Raw genomic sequence first — 19,320 nt, 5'->3', positions numbered from 1 at the left:
CCCTGGAGAGCCGCTGCCAGTCGGAGTAGATAATACTGACTTTGATGGATCCGAGGGTCTGATTCAGTAGAAGGCAGCTTCATATGTTCATATGGTACCTTTTGCAGTATCACCGGTTTGGGGATTCCTCCTCTTTTTCAGTCACCTTAGAGCACAGGACCAATACAACTAGTATCGTAACGCCAAGTAACGAAATACAAATATCCAAACTGCAAAAAATCCATCATTAATATTAATCTCAATATACTGCTTTTCCAAACTTTGTAAATGAGTACGTCATTTCCGAGTTCTCACTCACCGAGTTGGCAAGAGCTGGCGAATGCCAGTTAGTGAAGCAAAATTGGAAACTATATACTGATTTACAAATCCTTGCAGAGTCACAAAGTATTGCTACATAAATTGGGAACTACAGATCGATGCCAAGTCCTTGCAGAGGTCCCGCTGGGAAGAAGTGAAATACGAAACATGTTCTTAATCAACTCCTTTTACAGGATACTCTCGGGAGGGGTTCTTGGTACCCTAAGAAATGAAGACTAAACTTTACTGGACACGGGGATTTTTTCCTCCCCTTTTTGGTGGCATTCATGTTTATACTGATATAGAGACTTTTGGACTTGTGAATATATTGCCTTCTGGTGTAACTTTATAAGACATGCAATTAGAAGGGACCTCCAAAGTCATCTAAGTCCAATCCCCTGCACAATGCAGGAAACTCACAAACACCTCCCCCTAAATTCACAAGATCTTCATTGCTGTCAGGTGGCCATCCAGTCTCTGTTTCAAAACCTCCAAGGAAGGAGAGCCCACCACCTCCTGAGGAAGCCTGTTCCACTGAGGAACTGCTCTAACCGTCACAAGTTCTTCCTAATGTTGAGTTGGAAACTCTTTTGATTTAATTTCAACCCATTGGTTCTGGTCCTGCCTTCTGGGGCCATAGAAAATAATTCCACACCATCCTCTAGATCAGGGGTGGCCAACAGTAACTCTCCAGATTTTTTTTTTTTGCCTACAACTCCCATCAGCCCCAACCAGCATGGCCAATGGCTGGGGCTGATGGGAGTTGTAGGCAAAAAACCATCTGGAGAGCTACCGTTGGCCACCCCTGCTCTAGATGACAGCCCTTCAAGTACCTGAAGATGGTGATCTCACCTCTCAGCCACCTCCTCTCATTCACATACATAGAAAGTTTGGATAAGCAGTATATGGAGATTAAGATGGATAATAACTTTTGCAATTTGGATATTTGCATTTTGTTATTTGTGGCTAAGACCCAAGAGGTGGCACAGTTGGACTTCCCTGATAGATGGGGAAGCTACGCCACTCAAGAGCTGCAACCCACTTGCATCTCTCCTTGCCCTCTCCCACTGCCCTCCTTGTTCTCAGGCCATTACAGTTCCAAGTTCTCTGCACATCTCAACCTGGGAAGCAGCAGTTACCACAGACAACAACAAGCTTCCCTAAATCTGTCTATGCACAGGGCTGGATCTAGACCAGCGGTGGCCAAACTTGCTTAACGTAAGGGCCACATAGAATAAACATCAGATTTATTTATTTATTTATTACTTTGCATTTATATCCCGCCCTCTCCGCAAGCGGACTCAGGGCGGCTTACAGTATCATAAAAACAATCAATTCCATAAAACATATAAAACCATAATACATTTATCAGTTTAAAACTATTACGCTATCTCAATCCAGTCTGGCGGTATTGGGTTCTGACTATGACCACCAGCTTCTGTAGGATGTCCGGTGGCAGCCCATTTTCAGTCAACCAGAAAAGCCTGTCTAAACAGTTCGGTCTTACAGGCCCTGCGGAACGCCGACAGATCCCGCAGGGCCCTTATAGCTTCTGGGAGGGTGTTCCAGAGTTCTGGTGCTGCCACCGAGAAGGCCCTAGATCTTGTTGCGCATAGCCTGGCTTCTTTTGGGCCAGGGGCAGACAGCAGATTTTTTGTCCCTGATCGCAGTGTTCTCTGGGGGGTATATGGGGAAAGGCGGCCCCGTAGATAGGCAGGTCCCTGACCACAAAGGGCTTTAAAGGTTAGTACCAACACCTTGAAGCGAACTCGGAACACAACAGGCAACCAGTGCAGCTCTCTCAGCACTGGCCGAATGTGCTCCCGTCATGGTAGCCCCATTAACAGCCGTGCCGCAGCGTTCTGCACTAGTTGTAGTCTCCGGGTTAGCGTCAGGGGTAGCCCCATGTAGAGAGCATTACAGTGATCTATTCTTGAGGTGACCGTAGCATGGATTACCGTCGCTAGGTCGCTGCGGTCCAGGTAAGGGGCCAGCTGCCGTGCTTGCCAAAGATGGAAAAAGGCAGATCTAACAGTGGCTGCCACCTGAGCCTCCATTGTAAGGGAGGACTCAAGGAGCACGCCTAAGCTCTTGACCTTGGGGACCGGTATTAGTGGCACCCCGTCAAGGGCCGGCAGCTGGATCTCTCTCCCCGGACCGCCCCGACCCAGGTAGAGAACCTCCGTCTTCGTCGGATTGTCGGCTTTGAGAGCTGCAAGACTTGAACTTCAGATGTTTTAGAGCCACAAGGAAGGAAGGCAAACAGATGGGGGAGGTGGAAAGAAAGCAACTTTAAATATTCTTTGAGCCATGGCTGGCTTGGCGAAGTGATTTAAAGAGAGAAATGCCTTCTCCATGCCGGCTGATGAGGTGGTGGGAGCTTCAAGAGCCACACAATGTGTGTGAAAAAGCCACATGTGGCTCCCAAGCCACAGTTTGGCCACCCCTGATCTAGACTAAATGCTATGCTAATTCAGTGACAATCTCACAGAGAGTGATTAAAATGCAGAGTCGGATGGCAGATGTAGTGAAGGCCACAGGCAGAGACAGCTTTCAAAGGGGATTAGACAGATTCATGGAGGAGAGGTCTAGCAACGGCTGCTAACTATGGTTGACTAACGGGAAATCTCTGTGTTCAGAGGCAGTCAACCTTGGAACCCCAGTTCCAGGAGACAAATCAGGAGAAGGTTTAGGCCTTCTATGCCCTGTTGTTGGCCCTCCAGAGGAACTGTGTGAAACAGGATGCTCGCCTAGATGGACCAGTGGTCTGATCCAGCAGAGCTCTTCTGATGTTCTTATGAAGGCCTCAGCCTCTATGTCCTGTTGTTGAGCCTCCAGAGGAACTGGTTGGCCACTGTGTGAGACAGGAGGCTAGACTAGATGGACCACTGGTCTGATCCAGCAGGGCTCTTCTGATGTCCTTATGAAGGCCTCGGCCTCTATGCCCTGTTGTTGGCCCTCCAGAGGAACTGGTTGGCCACTGTGTGAGATAGGATACTGGACTAGATGGACCTCTGGTCTGATCCAGCAAAGCTCTTCTGATGTTCTTATGAAGGCCTCAGCCTCTCTGCCCTGTTGGCGGCTCTCCAAAGGAACTGGTTGGCCATTGTGTGAGATAGGATGCTGGACTAGATGGACCTCTGGTCTGATCCAGCAGGGCTCTTCTGATGTTCTTATGAAGGCCTTGGCCTCTATACTCTGTTATTGACCATCCAGAGAAACTGGTTGGCCATTGTACAAGATAGGATGCTGGACTAGATGGGACTATTAGTCTGATCCAGCAGGGCTCTTCTTATGAATGCTTTGCATAAAATATAACTCTTTGCGAGTGGAAAGCTTAACACAAAAAGAGTTAAAGAGTAAATAAGAGTAAAAGTAGAACAGGAAACCTGAGCATAGAAGAGTGCTGAGTTTTAACATCCGGTCTAATGAAAAGTTCTGGAGAACTTGTTTTGTGTTTATAATTCACGCTTGCAAGCCATCCCGCTCCCTTCAAACACACAAAGGCTGGTAAAGGTTCAATAGTGGAGAGAGAGAGCCTTACAATGGGGAGGGGCTGGGGCTCAGCAGTAGAGCACCTGCTTAGCATGCAGAAGGGTCCATTTGTTCAATCCCCGGCATCTCTCAGTTGAAAGCACTAGGCCAGAGGTGTCAAACGTATTTGTTATGAGGGCCAAATCTGACATAAATGAGACCTTGCTGGGCCAGGCCATATTTTCTTTCTGTTTCTCCAATGGGATTGAGGGAACTGGGCAAAGGAAGATCTGGTTCCTTCCTTCCTTCCTTCCTTCCTTCCTTCCTTCCTTCCTTCCTTCCTTCCTTCCTTCCTTCCTTCCCCAGAAGACCAACAGAAGGAAGAGACGCTTGGCTCAGTAACTCTGCTGTGCAACTGAGAGAACCAGGCAAAGCAAGCTTTGTTCACCCCACCCCCACTTCCTCCCCAAGGGAGGAGCCTCAGCCAATGAAGAAGATAGAAGCTTTGCTCTGCAGCTCCTGTGTGATTGAGCAAGCCTGGCAAAGCAAGCTGTGATGCAGAAGGGAGCAAGAAAGAGGGAGGAGGCAGATGACAGCCAGTTGCTTGGGGGCCTGACTGGAGCCCTCTGGGGGGCTGAGCTGCATGTTTGACACCCCTGCACTAGGCAGTAGGAGATGTGAAAGACCCCTGCCTGAAACCTTGGCGATCCTCCGCCAGTCTGAGTTGACAATACGGAATGCGACGGACCAATGGTCTGAATCAGGGCATTTTTTGTAGCAGGAACACCTTTGCATATTAGGCCACAGCCTAACGATGTAGCCAATCCTCCGGGAGCTTACAGTAGCACCTGTACTAATCATCTTGTAAGCTCTTGGAAGATTGGCTACATCAGAGGGGGGGGGGGTGTTCGGCCTAATATGCAAACGAGTTCATCCTACAAAAAATGCCCTGATCTGATTCAGTGTAAGGCAGCTTCAGGCATAGCTGGGTGCATCTGGAACAGTGCCTAAGACATACAGTGAGATTTTGAATGCCCTCCTAAAGGAAATTCTCCTGGTTCTTCACTGGTTTTTCCAACATCAGATGAAGGCAATCTTCCCTGAGTTTCTAGGATTTGCGCCCAAAAAATTAACCCTCCAAAAATGTATTTGCCATCATTGCTTTTTTTTTTTTTTGGCTTCTTGCTTCATTAATTCTTTGAATGGGCTGTGCACTGTTCAGTATTCAAGGAACAAGGAGGGGAAACTTACAGCTATCATGCGTCAGTTAATTGCATTTTAATGGATTCGTATTGCTAATAGCCTCCTTGTAAATGCTTTCAGAAAAGCAGTATCTTTTCTATTTAAAATAATAATAAAGTGCTGGAAATACTGTTCTTGGGATTAAACGGAACACCCGTGACATCTTCACACAAAGATCCCTGTGCCAGGGCATACAGTTCAAGAGAGAGCCAGTTTGGTGTAGTGGTTAAGTGTGCAGGCTCTTATGTGGGAGAACCGGGTTTGATTCCCCACTCCTCCACTTGCAGCTGCTGGAATGGCCTTGGGCCAGCCATAGCTCTGGCAGTTGTCCTTGAAAGGGCAGCTTCTGGGAGAGCCCTCTCAGCCCCACCCACCTCACAGGGTGTCTGTTGTGGGGGAAGAAGATACAGGAGACTGTAAGCCGCTCTGAGTCTCTGACTGAGAGAGAAGGGCAGGGTATAAATCTGCAGTCGTCTTCAAGCAGAGCATGAAGCGTTTACAGTTTGCCCCCAAGGCAGGAGGACAGGAAAACTACAGGAATTCAACTGAAGTCAAGGATGACATGGCTGGATCTCACGTTCCAGTCCTAGCTCAGCCACAGACCTAGGCTTAAACCAGACATGGCAAAGACTGCTCATAGGCTGCATGAGTCTTCCCCCCCACCCCCACTCCACCTGCTGCCTTTGGGAATATTCAACGCATGCCGCATAACAAGTTTCTCTGGCTCTCTCTAACGTGCCGCCAACAGCCAATGACACCATAGTAGTATCCTTTGATGCTGCAGAGGACGAACAAGACACCAGCCTGCTGCTTGCAGCAGTGAGCCAGTTTGGTGTAGTGGTTAAGTGCGCGGGCTCTTATCTGGGAGAACTGGGTTTCATCCCCCACTCTTCCACTTGCAGTGGCTGGGATGGCCTTGGGGGCAAGAGTTGTCCTTGAAAAGGCAGCTTCTGGGAGAGCTCTCTCAGCCCCACCCACCTCATAGGGTGTCTGTTATGGGCGAAGAAGATAAAGGAGATTGTAAGCCGTTCTAAGACTCTGATTCGGAGAAGGGCGGGCTATACATCTACAGTCGTCTTCATTTACTGCGACATCTGGCATCAAGCAGTCGACATGGCTGAGCGGCCGTCACCAAGAAGACGACGAAAACTGCAGATTTATACCCACCCTTCTCTCTGAATCAGACTCAGAGCGGCTTACAATTTCCTTTATTTTCTTCCCCCACAACAGACACCCTATGAGGTGGGTGGGGCTGAGAGAGCTCTCCCAGAAGCTGCCCTTTCAAGGACAGCTCTGCAAGAGTTATGGCTGACCCAAGGTCATTCCAGCAGCTGCAAGTGGAGGAGTGGGGAATCAAACCCAGTTCTCCCAGATAAGGGTCCACACACTTAACCACTACACCAAACTGACTGTGTAGGATGCAGAAAACCCAAGTTCAGTCTCTGGTCAGCCTCAGCTATGGCTTTCAGGCTCAAGTAAAAAATACTGTTCCTTGCTCTATGCAGAAAAGACGGGGCAAATACCAGCATAGCCTAAAAAAAGAAAAAAAAACTTCCACAATACACCACATGCATTACCGTGGTGCAGCCTTAGAACAACCTAGGGCTTTTTTTTGTAGCAGGAACTCCTTTGCATATTAGGCCACATACCCCTGATGTAGCCAATCCTCCTGGAGCTTACAGTAGGCCCTGGACGAAGAGCCCTGTAAGCTCTTGGAGGACTGTGTATGGCCTAATATGCAAAGGAGTCCGTGCCATTTAAAAAAAGCCCTGTAACAACCCTTTTAAGTAGGTTACAGGGCTCTTTTTTGAAAGCTCTTGGAGGATTGGCTACATCAGGGGGTGTGGCCTAATATGCAAAGGAGCTCCTGCTAGAATCCCACCCCTGCTGAGCAGTAGAGCAGAGGCTGCCCAGACACGATCATGACAATCTGTAGCTCAGTCTCCATAACTCTGCCTATACCAGACTGCACATACCAAACCGAAAAAGTCACACTGCTAGTTAACTGAGGCTTGTCGATGAAGCAAAAAAGGTCATTACCACAAGGGGGGGGGGGGGAATGTTCCTATTCTGGTTTTTTTAAAAAAACAAGGAACAAGCAATTGCGCCCTAAATTTAATTAAAATCCAGTCAGGTGAAACATGTTTGAAGCTGAATTTGGAATCCACCACGCAAAGCACGGGAGAGCACAAAACAGCGTTCTAGCAGGCAAGCTAAGTAACAAAAAACCAATTGAATTCCCTATTCCAAGCAGCAGATCTATACCCTTTCTCAGGGGTCGTTTTGTAGAAAAATAGGTGGTGGAGCTTATTAGCATAACTCATTAGCATATGCCGCGCCCCCCCCCCCCAGCCAAAAGCAACCTGATGCAAGAAAGGAGAGCCCTGGGCAAGCGAGGCCTGCTTGGGGTGGATAGAGATGCAGCCAGCCCAAGCAGACCTTGCTCACCTGGCGCTCTCCTGGGCTGCCCTCCCCCTCCCCCGTCAAAAGGCCAGCAAGCCACCCGCTACCCAAAATCACACAAGAAGTGGCGAAAGGGTGGCTTCTCCAGGGGTGAATGAGGGCTGCTGGGGGCGTGGCAAAGCCCCTGGTGGCTGTCTGGCCGCCTACTCTCCTAATCCAGGGATTGTTATGCAGCTGCACCTGCTATTCAGTGGACTAGGTAGGTAGGTGGGGAAGAGGAGGGGGAACCCTCAGAAAGGTTCAGGAGTTGCGCTCCTGTGGGCTTCCATTGAATCTGAGGCCTGTCCTTTCCATTTACGAAGCCCTGTTTTAACGAACACTTGCAAAAAGAGGAACGGCTTCTTTTTCTATCACAAAAGAATGTGAAAGAGGGCTGGGCCTAAGCAAGCAACTGAAGCGACCAGTTTTGCAGAAGCAGAGGCAACTGGAGGATGGCTGGACCTCAAAGGGGCAAAGAAACCAACGAACGAGCTTTGCCCCCACATTTCAGCATGCCTTAAACCCATGCATGCATGAGCGAATGGGGCTATTCAGATGCAGCTGAGGCTCTGTAAGCAAAGGCTACGCTCACGGCTCGCTCGTGGTTCAAAAATCCACATGAAATCCCAAAGCCTTCCTATGTGTGTGGCTCCAAAGACCACTTGCGGTGCCTTTTAAAAAAAAATACACTAGAAGTTCGGCAGCACATTCTTATTCCCTAAAACACTTACGTCCTGCCTTTACTTGTGGTTAAATGCTGTTTATGGTAAGAGTTGATTTTTTAAAACAAAACAAAACATTTTTTCAGTTTAATAACCAAAAACAATCGCAACCCCCAAATCTCTTCCCCCCACCTGTAAAAGATGCCTGCTAATTCAAACCCTCTCAAAAGCCAGATAGGCCTTGCAGTACCTCCTGATGTCCAGGGAGGGGCGCCTCACCTGTTCAGGAAGCCATAATGGGAAAGGCCTGGGCTATTAGCCACAAGGGATAGATGGAAATCTCTGTCTGGGGCAAGGGATGCTCCGTATTCTTGATGCTTGGAGGGGCAACGGTGGGAGGGCTTCTAGTGTCCTGGCCCCCTTGATGGACCTCCTGATGGCACCTGGGTTTCTTTGGCCACTGTGTGACACAGTGTTAGGACTGGATGGGCCACTGGCCTGATCCAACATGGCTTCTCTTATGTTCTTAATTGATGCCAGATGGGCCACGCTACATGATGGAACAGCCAGCAGATGACTGCCTGATGACCACCGCTGGTGGGCATACAGGAGATGGTCCTTCAAATACTCTTAGGGACTAACACACCCACAGGGTACGACCTTGAATACGTTAGCTCGACCGGGCTAACTTTTCCTTTCCCCAAAGATTTCACAGGTTGTTTTCCAGCTTCCCCAGTGGAACGACAGAAATTGCCACATCATGGACTGACTGCGGGGTGAAAAATATCCACTGTGGCAATGAGTCCCTGGGCAGGGTTCTTGTATTGCTGCATCCAGGGTGGGAAGGAGTCTTCCAAGGAGTTTTGCTGAGGGAAGGAGTGTATTCCCCTTGCTACGATTGAAATAGGAGCCCCGTGGTGCAGAGTGGTAAGCTGCAGTACTGCAGTCCAAGCTCTGCTCACAACCTGAGTTTGATCCCAGCGGAAGCTGGGTTCAAGTAGCCAGCTCAAGGTTGACTCAGCCTTCCGTCCTTCTGAGGTTGGTCAGTAAAGCAAGTACCCAGCTTGCTGGGGGTTAATGTGTAAATGACTGAGGAAGGCAATGGCAAACTACCCCGTAACAAAAAGTCTGCCAAGAAAACGTCGTGATGTGACGTCATCCCATAGGTCAGTTATGACTCAGTGCTTGCACAGGGGGCTACTTTTACCTTTCTATTGGGTTAAAGGTTTAAAAAAATCTTCCCCCCCCCCCTTGGAAGCAGAGAAGCTTTATTGCATTATCCCCAATTCTCCACATTTCCTGTTTAAAGGGAAACTGCCATTCAAACGAATTACAAAGATGATCCGATTCCAGAGAAAGACATTTTACTTACAAAAATAGAAGCACATCTTACACGGCGTATTCATGTAGGTATCATTTAACTTATTGGGAACAGATCAATGTCAAAAAGATTAACCCGCTACAGCCCCAAGCCCAGGTAAGAGAGAGAGAGAGAAGAAAGGGCCTATATAAGATGAAAGTTGCAAGGCAAATCGATGGCCAAAGAGATTCAGCTTCTCTACAAAAATAAGACGGTGCGGCCAACGTTCAAGTGCACCTGAGTGAGAAAATTATCTTAACCCTTTCCCTCTCAGATCCTCTTGCATGCAGAATTACAAAACCCAGCAGCTTCAACCCAGCTCGAGATACCTGACACATCTGCTAGAATTCCACCTCTGCCTACAGGGCTGCCGTAAGGCTGATGTGATTGGATGGCACTTCCTACAAACACTGGGCCATGCGCTATCTCTGGGGTGGCCAAATTTGCTTAGCCGAAGAGCCACTTAGAATAAATGTCAGATGTTTGAGAGCCGCGAGGGAGGGAGGAAAATAGATGGGAGAGAGAGGTGGAAAGAAAGCAACTTTAAATGCATTCGCCAAGCCGCCAGCTGGCTTGGCTTGCAGAAATGATTTAAAGAGACAAATGCCTTCCCCAGACTAGCTGATAGGGCAGTGGGGGCTTCGAGAGTCATACAATATGTATGAAAGAGCCACATGTGGCTCCAGAGTCTCAGTTTGGCCACTATTAATATTCACTTATCTTCCTTTCCCATAGTACCTGATTGCACACACAGAATCAAGCCATACATTGGTTAAGAAGATGCCTATGTCAAGACAGTGTGCGTTTGCAATAAAAAAGGCCAATGCCATGCTGGGAATTATTAGGAAGGGAATGGAAAACAAATCAGCCAGTATCATAATGCCCCTGTATAAATCAATGGTGCGGTCTCATTTGGAGTACTGTGTGCAGTTCTGGTCGCCGCACCTCAAAAAGGATATTATAGCATTGGAGAAAGTCCAGAAAAGGGCAACTAGAATGATTAAAGGGCTGGAACACTTTCCCTATGAAGAAAGGTTGAAACGCTTAGGGCTCCTTAGCTTGGAGAAAGGTCGACTGCGGGGTGACTTGATAGAGGTTTACAAGATAATGCATGGTATGGAGAAAGTAGAGAAAGAAGTACTTTTCTCCCTTTCTCACAATACAAGAACTCGTGGGCATTCGATGAAACTGCTGAGCAGCCGGGTTAAAACGGATAAAAGGAAGTACTTCTTCACCCAAAGGGTGATTAACATGTGGAATTCACTGCCACAGGAGGTGGTGGCGGCCACAAGCATAGCCACCTTCAAGAGGGGTTTAGATAAAAATATGGAGCAGAGGTCCATCAGTGGCTATTAGCCACAGTGTGTGTGTATATATAAAAAATTTTTGCCACTGTGTGACACAGTGTTGGACTGGATGGGCCATTCGCCTGATCGAATATGGCTTCTCTTATGTTCTTATGTGTTTTAATGGATTCTATGTTTGCCTAGTATCAGATTAGTGATTTATTGTTAATGTTGTACATTACCACCACTCCATCATTGTATTATGTTGTGCAGATTATGTGCCGTAACGGTGAAGAAAACAGGTATGTCTAGGGAAAATATGAAACGCCCATAAGCCAGAGTGAGACCATTTGCTATATTCCGAGTGAAGGTGGCTCTCCAGGGGCTCCAGGTAGGTCTCCCCCAACACCTTCTAACATAGCTGATTCTTTGAACCGGAAATGCCAGGAATGTAACCTGACCCCTTTTGCATACCACGCACGTCCTTGTTCAACAGCTATGCCCCCTCGGTTATTATTCAACAGGAGCTGCATTATGCAAACTCAATTCTGCCTATTTATACAGGTTGCAGAAGTCAGCTGTTCTTCGCCGAGGAGAATTGCAGCACGAATGACAGGATTAACCCTGCAAAGCAGTGGGCGTGTAGCGTGCGGTGAATCCAGAATGCGTCGGCGAGACCTCGGGGCCTAGAGCGGATCTTGCATCACTGACTGAGCACTGAGAACGCTGAGCTGTCAGCGAAGAGGGAGGCTGCCGCTCGCCCCGAATATTTTCGCCATCGCGGTCCTTTGGTTTCCACAGAGGAAAAAAGGGGCGATGTTTTTGCCACACTTGAGGATGTTAACGTAATTGTTCCCTCTAAGCTGAGCTAGCTCACAGATTTTTAGCCTCCGACACACACATTTTGGTCTTAGATCAGGAAAAATGGCCCCAGAGCACACTAAACTTATGCAGTAGCTCACAACTTTAATGCCTGGAGCTGACAAAGTAGAATTTTTGCTCACAAGCCTCTGCAGCTTAGAGGGAACTCTGGTTGCCGCGTTAGTCTCTCTGTAGCGGCAGAAAAGAGCAAGAGTCTCGCGGCACCTTCAAGACTAACAGAGTTTTTGGCAGGGTGTGAGCCGTCGCGAGCCACTGTTCGCTTCTTCAGCTACTCATGCAAGCTGACCTTCTGCCACAGCCTTTAAGGTGCTAACAGGCTCCTGCTTCTCAGAGATGCTTTATTTATTTATTTGGCTGGTTTCTATTCCGGCAAAACCAAGTAAGAACCACAGTTTGAAATTTTAATTAATCCAGCGGCTGTCCTTGAAAGTCACCGCTTCCCCCAGCATTTTACCATTGTGGTGTTATGTTATGCTGTTAGCCATCGGCCGCATGCTGTTTGCCGCCTATGTCTGTAACACTGTTTAATATGCTGCTCCTCCTGTTTTGTAATGCCTGTTTTTATGATATTATTTTAACCCTGAGCCCACTTGGGGGGTAGGGCGGGATATAAATCTAAAAATTAAACAATGGAAAAATGTTTAGCACAATAATACTACGTCAATAAGGAACAATTATGACAACAATTTCTGTATCCAACCTCTGGCATATTACAATAAAGAAAATAAATGTGGTTGACAAATAGGCACCGTCTGTAAGATTTATGTGCATAAATAATATCAGCGCACAGACCAAGTGCTATTCCAAAATTGTCCTGGAGTGGATCACAAATTTGAAGAATAACAAAGGAAAGGACGCTGCAGCCAAAACAAGAAGCTCAGGACCGGTTTCACTGAAGACACCTTCTTCAACCTGCAGCCATGACAGTCATGAATATGTGTTGGCTATGGAAGCTCCAGTCTATATTAATTCTGTAGACATAGTGCAAACACTTTGTAGCTGGAATTGCTTCCGGCTACAAAATGTTTGCACGATGTCTACAGAATGGCTGCAGGCAGAGCCTAAAAGCTGAAGAAGATGTCTTCACCGAAACCGGTCCTGAGCTTGTTGTTTTGGCTGCAGCATCCTTTCCTTTGTTATTCTTCAAATCTGTGATTCACTTTAGGACAACTTTGGAATAGTACTTGGACTGTGCACTGATATTGTTTATGGACATAAATCTTATGGACAGTGCCTAATTTGTCAGCCACATCTATTTTCTTTATTATAATATACCAGAGGCTGGATACAAAAATTGTTGTCATAATGGTTTCTATTCCACCCTTTCCTGTGAACGGGCTCAGGGCAGAGTTCAACATGTCAACAATAACAATTAGGGCTTTTTTTGAGCTGGAACACACAGGAATGCAGTTCCAGCTGGCTTGGTGTCGGGGAGTGTGGCTTAATATGCAAACGAGTTCCCACTGGGCTTTTTCTACAAAAAGGGCCCTGATAACAATAATAAATCATAGTGATTAATAAAAACAAGCCACTGAAACAATCAAATCAATCCACAATATTCTTATGTTTTGAAGTTTTAAATGCACTGTTAAAAGGCCCGACGTTTCCCGCATGCTTAAAATTTCCGGCATCAAGGGGCGTTACCTTTTTAGTCCATCGTTTCACCCCGTTATAGCCTTTGGTTACCAGCTGTCTGTGAAAAAAGCTGTTGAAGAAATGAACCTGCAAAGACAAAGCGAGAAGTGAGCGTTCTGATCAAACAAGGCAGAAAGGGACTCAAAGGCACAACTGGTACCTTCAGTACTGAACGATGCCCAGAAGGAATATCTGTGTTAGTCTCATACAATAGTTTTATTGTAGTGTGTGTTTTTTTATCATTGCCTCAGCTGGATGACATCCTTTCCTCGGTTTCCTACTAAGCCTTACATCATCCCCCTCTCCCCCTGCCCAGGACCTCCTAGGGATGAACACTGTCTCTCTCTCCCTTCCATTCCATGCTTGCAGTGACAAGGCTAAAGCAAACAGTTACTCAGCAAACTTCATGGACGAGTGGGGCTGCTCACCGTCCTCGGCCAACATGCTGAACGCTATGGCAGGGGTGGCCAACGGCAGCTCTCCAGATTTTTTTTTTGCCTACAACTCTCATCAGCCCCAGCCAGCATGGCCAATGGTGGGGCTGATGGGAGTTGTAGGCAAAAAACATCTGGAGAGCTACCATTGGCCACTCCTGCACTACGGCATGGTAGCCCTGCATACCGGTAGACATGCCTTGGGCGCTAGAGGCGGAACTGGGAGACCCAGGTTCAAATCCCCATGCATGTCATCACTGGGTGACCTTGGGCCAGTCACGTTCTCTCGGACTAAACTACCTCACAGGGTTGTTATGAGGATAACAGAGAGGAGAGGGATGTAAGCTGCCATGAAGGCTCACTGGGGAGAAAGGGGGGGAGTATAAATGAATTAAAATTAAAAATGCATGAAAGTACAGAGACAATTGTAAATAATTGGGCTGAGCAGCTACAAGTGTGTGAGGTTGGCTATATTTCTACTTAGATCAGCTTGAGATGGGTAGCCATGTTGGTCTGAAGCAACAGAACAAAGCTTTAGTCCAGTGACAATCTTTAAGGCCAACCCAGTTTCATTCTGGGTACAAGCTTTTGTGTGCATGCACACTTCTTCGGACAGGAAAGGTTATGCCCAGAATCAAACTTTTTTGATTTTAAAGGTGTCACTGAACTGGAACTTTGTTGTATTTCTATTTGACCTTCTAAGCCAGTTTGGTGAAATGGCTAAGTGTGCGGACTCCTATCTGGGAGAACCAGGTTTGATTCCCCACTCCCCCACTTGCAGCTGCTGGAATGGCCTTGGGTCAGCCATAGCTCTGGCAGAGGTTGTCCTTGAAAGGGCAGCTTCTGGGAGAGCTCTCTCGGCCCCACCCACCTCACAGGGTGTCTGTTGTGGGGGAAGATGATAAAGGAAATTGGAAGCCGCTCTGAGACTCTGATTCAGAGAGAAGGGCGGGGTATAAATCTATGGTCATCGTCGTCTTCTAAGCGGCTTACCAGAGCACACTGGTACCCTAAGCCAATCCGATGCTGAGAATGGAAGTGAAATCCATGGTCCTGATTCAAACTTAATTACTTGTTATCTTGTCCGTGCAGCTCAAGCATACACCTGGGGAGGAGTTCAGAGGGCGATCAGGCGGTTGGCCTACACAAGTCCCTGAGAATCTGGATTTGGAATGTGTGGAGAGGACTTCCCAAATTGTTTCCCCTCCCATAATTCCTCAGAGTTCCCATAGGATTTTTCATATGTCATCCATATGATTCTCACACACACACACCCTGCAGACTGAGGTTAACACTAGCGGCATCTACTCTCCTTCACAAGAGCCAATATCGCAATGACTGTCTGCGGTGCCCAAGATCAGGGACAAAAGAGATGGTGCTGTTTTCCTTGTGCAAGGAAAAGGCCACCGGTTAGTACCAAAAGCTCATCACTGAAGTGGGCAGAGTGGCTTTTGCTTGAGCTGATGGGGGCCTTCTACGCAAACTCACACAAGTTCAGTCGCAAGTATTTGCATCGGTGAAAGCTGTAACAAGGAGTTACAAGCGTTGAGAGCTCAAGAACAAGCTTTGGGAACAAATTCAAAACTGCGAAGTTACCGTCAATCATATTTCCAAATTCAGAAGACTTCAACTAGAAGCAAAAAGGTGAAACTGATCCAATGGGCCTTTTCACCTCCCACAAGGCGAAGTGTTAAAGCTCTTCACTGTACTTTCCAAAGAAAATAAAATTCTCCTGCCCAAGGTGGGGAGGGGGGGGAGGCAAGATAAGGCAGAGAATTGTACATCTGATTCCTTAGTCAGAGTATGGCGACACGTTATTAGTTGTAATGGGCCGTTCAGAGGTCCCAGAAAAGCATTCTCCAAGAGGCTTCGTTTGCATGCCGGAGTTAAATACAGTATATTTGAGGCGGAACGATTTTCATGGGACAAGGTATCAACTCAGATTTTACAGATAAAAGTTGATTGTTAGAGAGAACCATTTGAGGACAAATAGATCACGGAAGCGGTGGCTTGAAAACAAAAGCCATTCAACAGGTTCTTGCCGCCAGTGACTGTTTCAAACGAAAGGCTTCTAGATCAAAGTTATCATTTATTACATTTATATCCCACTTTCCCTTGTAGCTCAAGGAGGCTTACAATACTAGCTAAAACAGCTCCATTTAAAAACCAAAAATAGCAAACCCCAAAATCCCTTTTCCTCTCTTAACCGATGTCTGCCAATTCAAACGCCCTCCAAAGCCCTGAAGAACAGGCTTCACCAGGGAGGGACCCCTTGACTTTAGGGAGCCCATTCCACAAAAACGCTGCCGCAATGGAAAAGACCCAGGCTCCGGTTGATGCCGGATGGGCCACCCCAAGTGTTGAAACAGTAAGTCAGTGAGTACCAGTGTAGTGGGAAAACCAGGTTCGATTCCCCACTCCTTCACTTGCAACTGCTGGAATGGCCTTGGGTTAGCCACAGCTCTCGCAGAGTTGTCCTTGAAAGGGCAGCTTCTGGGAGAGCTCTCTCAGCTCCACCCACCTCACAGGGTGTCTGTTGTGGGGGAAGAAGATAAAGGCGATTGTAAGCCACTCTGAGACTTTGATTCAGAGAGATGGACAGGGTACAAATCTACAATCTTCTTCTTCTTCAACAGATGGCTGCCTGGCAACCATAGTCAGCACACAGGGACACACGGAAGGAGACGATTATTTAAATACATGGCCCCAAGTCATAAAGGGCTTTCAAGGGCATAAGCAACCTGAGGCTCTTGCACTCCCCAGCATGAAAACTAGGCCACAACAGAGCATCCCTCACTCCGCCACATTCGATCGTCTGCTGCCATAAAGAGCCAACATGCTGCTCCCTTTGCTGTGGCACATGCAGCAGTTTGATTATGGGAAGTGCCCGGACTCCATCCTCGGGCAACGGGGTGACCAGGAGACAATGGAGTGACTTCTCCAGCTACAGTCCTTAAAAGCATGTTTCTATTTATGGCAAACCCCAAGCTTGGATGAAAGGGACATCAGGGTTACGAGACCCGCACTGTTATTTGTACTCTACAGCGGAGTATGTACCTCAAATAAACTTGTCAGCAAGGTGTTGACGTGCTAGGAACTGGCTCTGCGTGTTTATAAAAAGTGGAGACCGTTTTTTTTCATGCCAATTACGTTCATTCAAGTCAAGTTCTACACCACTCCTTCCTGCCCCATACGGCCAATTTAAAAAAAAGCGTGCTTACCTTTTCAGGAACTGCGTCCATTATCAGCTCGCCGTACATGTTGATGATCTGAAACGGTTTGCACAAGAAAGTTTTTTACTAGAAAAACAGCACAAGAAAGGTTAGGCTGAGAGAACACAACAGGCACCTGGTAGCTTTGCCGTGGCAAAGTAGTATTTGAATGCGGGTTTCAGCTGATCCTAATGACTCAGATTTATTGTCAAGGTAATTATAACACTTTTTTTTTTAAGGTAGTCCCCTGTGCAAGCACCAGTCATTTCCGACTCTGGGGTGTCGTCGCATTTTCACGTTTCCACAGCGGACTTTTTATGGGGTGGTTTGCTACTGCCTTCCCCAGTCATCGACACTTCCCCCCCAGCAAGCTGGGTACTCATTTTACCGACCTCGGAAGGATGAAAGGCTGCGTCGACCTGGAGCCGGCTACCTGAAAACCCAGCTTCCACCGGGATCAAACTCAGGTCGTGAGCGGAGCTTAGGACTGCAGTACTGCAGCTTTACCACTCTGTGCCACGGGGCTCCTATAACCTCAGATAGCAGGAACCAAATAAGCCAAGCGCCTGCACAGATGGTCTCCTCACTAACACCCTGACCTGGATGGCCCGGACTAGTTTGATCTCATCAGATCTCAGGAAACTAAGCAGGGAGGCCCTGGTTACTCATTGGATGGGAGACCAACCAAAGAAGTCCAGGGTTGCTAAGCAGACGCAGGCAATGGCAAGCCACCTCTACTCATCTCTTGCCTTGAAAATCCTACAGGGTTACCATTAAACGGCACTTCCTACCACATTCCTACAAACACTGGGCCGGGCGCTATCTCAGGGGTGGCCAAATTTGCTTAGCGTAAGAATGAATGCCATATGTTTGAGGGAAATAGATGGGGGAGAGAGGAGGGGAGTGGTGGAAAGAAAGCAACTTTAGATGCATTCTCCAAGCCATTGGCTGTCTTGGCTTGGTGAAGTTATTTAAAGAGACAAATGCCTTCTCCAAGCCAGGTGTGGGGCGGTGGGGGTTTCAAGAGCCACACAATATATGTGAAAGAGCCACATGTGGCTCCTGAGCCACAGTTTGGCCACCCCTGTTCTATCTGTACCTAAGGAGAATTCCTGGCCTCCAATCACATCTAGACATTTTTAAAAGGTAGTCTGCATGTGACCTGCTCTTCTGAGCCAAAATGAAGCAAAAATGCTTCTTTCCTAACACCCAGGGCTGGGTCCAAGCTTTCCACTGACAAGGGGCGCTTCCATCAGTGGAACAAAACTTTCCCGCCTTCCGCTGCAGTGCTCTGACCTGCAGTGCTCTGGGGGACAGGGGACCCTCAAGGTTGGAGCAAGTGGGGAGGACAGAAGAAACAGGACACGGACAGAAGTTACATCTCCACTTCTGTTAAGAGAACAGTTTCGTCTGGATCCAGCCCCACAGACTAGCATTTCACACCCTACTGCCAAAGTTCCACAGATAAAGACGAGCTGCTGTAACGGGAGGTGACGCTTGACAACACAAAGCAGGATTTAAGTATTGTTCAAATACACACAGCAAGCTCACAGCTTCTGAGAATGTCATTTCTTGTTTTCAATAACGGATGCAGGGCACCCTGTAATGCGGCAGACAGGCGTAATGAAGATGCTATAATTATGGCTTTGCCGTTTTGAATCATTTCACATTTGCAACTGACTTTGAATTTGCAGGCTTCGTTCCCTCATTCCGTTGATCAAAAACGTTGACACAGTAGGCCTTAATCCTAATAGGATTACATTTTCCCAATTCTAAGACTGCGCTCTTCATTCTCCTTACTCGCTGCAGCGGTAAAAAAAAACAGATCTCGTTCGGTTCAGACCAAGCCCCTTGCTTAACACCATGACAACCTAAGCTAGGGGTGTCAACCTCGTTTGTTATGTGGGCCGGATCTGACATAAACGAGACCTTATCAGGCCGGACGGGCCACGCGTGTTCCTATTTAAGATGAGGTAGCAGAGATACAAACTTTATTAAGGACACAGACAAACGCAAGTAAAGAATAAAACATGCTTAAAACATTAGCACTCGTTGGCCTTAGAGGTGCTTCCTTTGCATTTCTCCCATGGGATCCAGGAAACCAGGCAAAGGAAGTTGTGACTCTTTTCGTGCCATGTGTGTCATAAAATGTAATGCCAGGTAGTGGAGATATAAACTTCATAAAGAACTCAGACAAACTCCAAACAATTATTTTAACATGCTTAAAACGTTAGCATTTGCTGGTCTTAAAGTTGCTTTCTTTTTATCTCTCCTGTGCAATCCCGGGAACTGGGCAAATGAAGCTCTCGCTTTCCTTCCTTCCCCAGGAGACGAGGAAGGGGAAGAGGCTCAGCCAACGGAAGGCTTATGTGCCATTGAGAAAGCCTGGCAAAA

At 47.4% G+C, this 19,320-nt stretch overlaps 1 protein-coding gene across 1 annotated transcript in view; it reads right to left on the bottom strand.

Moving 5' to 3' along the window:
- Window positions 1-19,320, bottom strand: part of SENP5 (SUMO specific peptidase 5) — a 75,122-nt gene that overhangs the window by 21,438 nt on the left and 34,364 nt on the right. Inside the window, exons 5-6 of the mRNA XM_060242593.1 lie at window positions 16,936-16,983; window positions 13,290-13,367 (exon numbers count right to left, since the gene is read on the bottom strand). Of these exons, the coding sequence (XP_060098576.1) occupies window positions 13,290-13,367; window positions 16,936-16,983 (126 nt within the window). The remainder of the gene's footprint in view (window positions 1-13,289; window positions 13,368-16,935; window positions 16,984-19,320) is intronic.

The sequence above is a fragment of the Heteronotia binoei genome, chromosome 6 (assembly GCF_032191835.1).
Source record: "Heteronotia binoei isolate CCM8104 ecotype False Entrance Well chromosome 6, APGP_CSIRO_Hbin_v1, whole genome shotgun sequence".
NCBI lineage: Eukaryota > Metazoa > Chordata > Lepidosauria > Squamata > Gekkonidae > Heteronotia > Heteronotia binoei.
The sequence above is the reverse complement of the archived record's forward strand: the minus strand, read 5'-3'. Positions and strand labels throughout refer to the sequence as shown.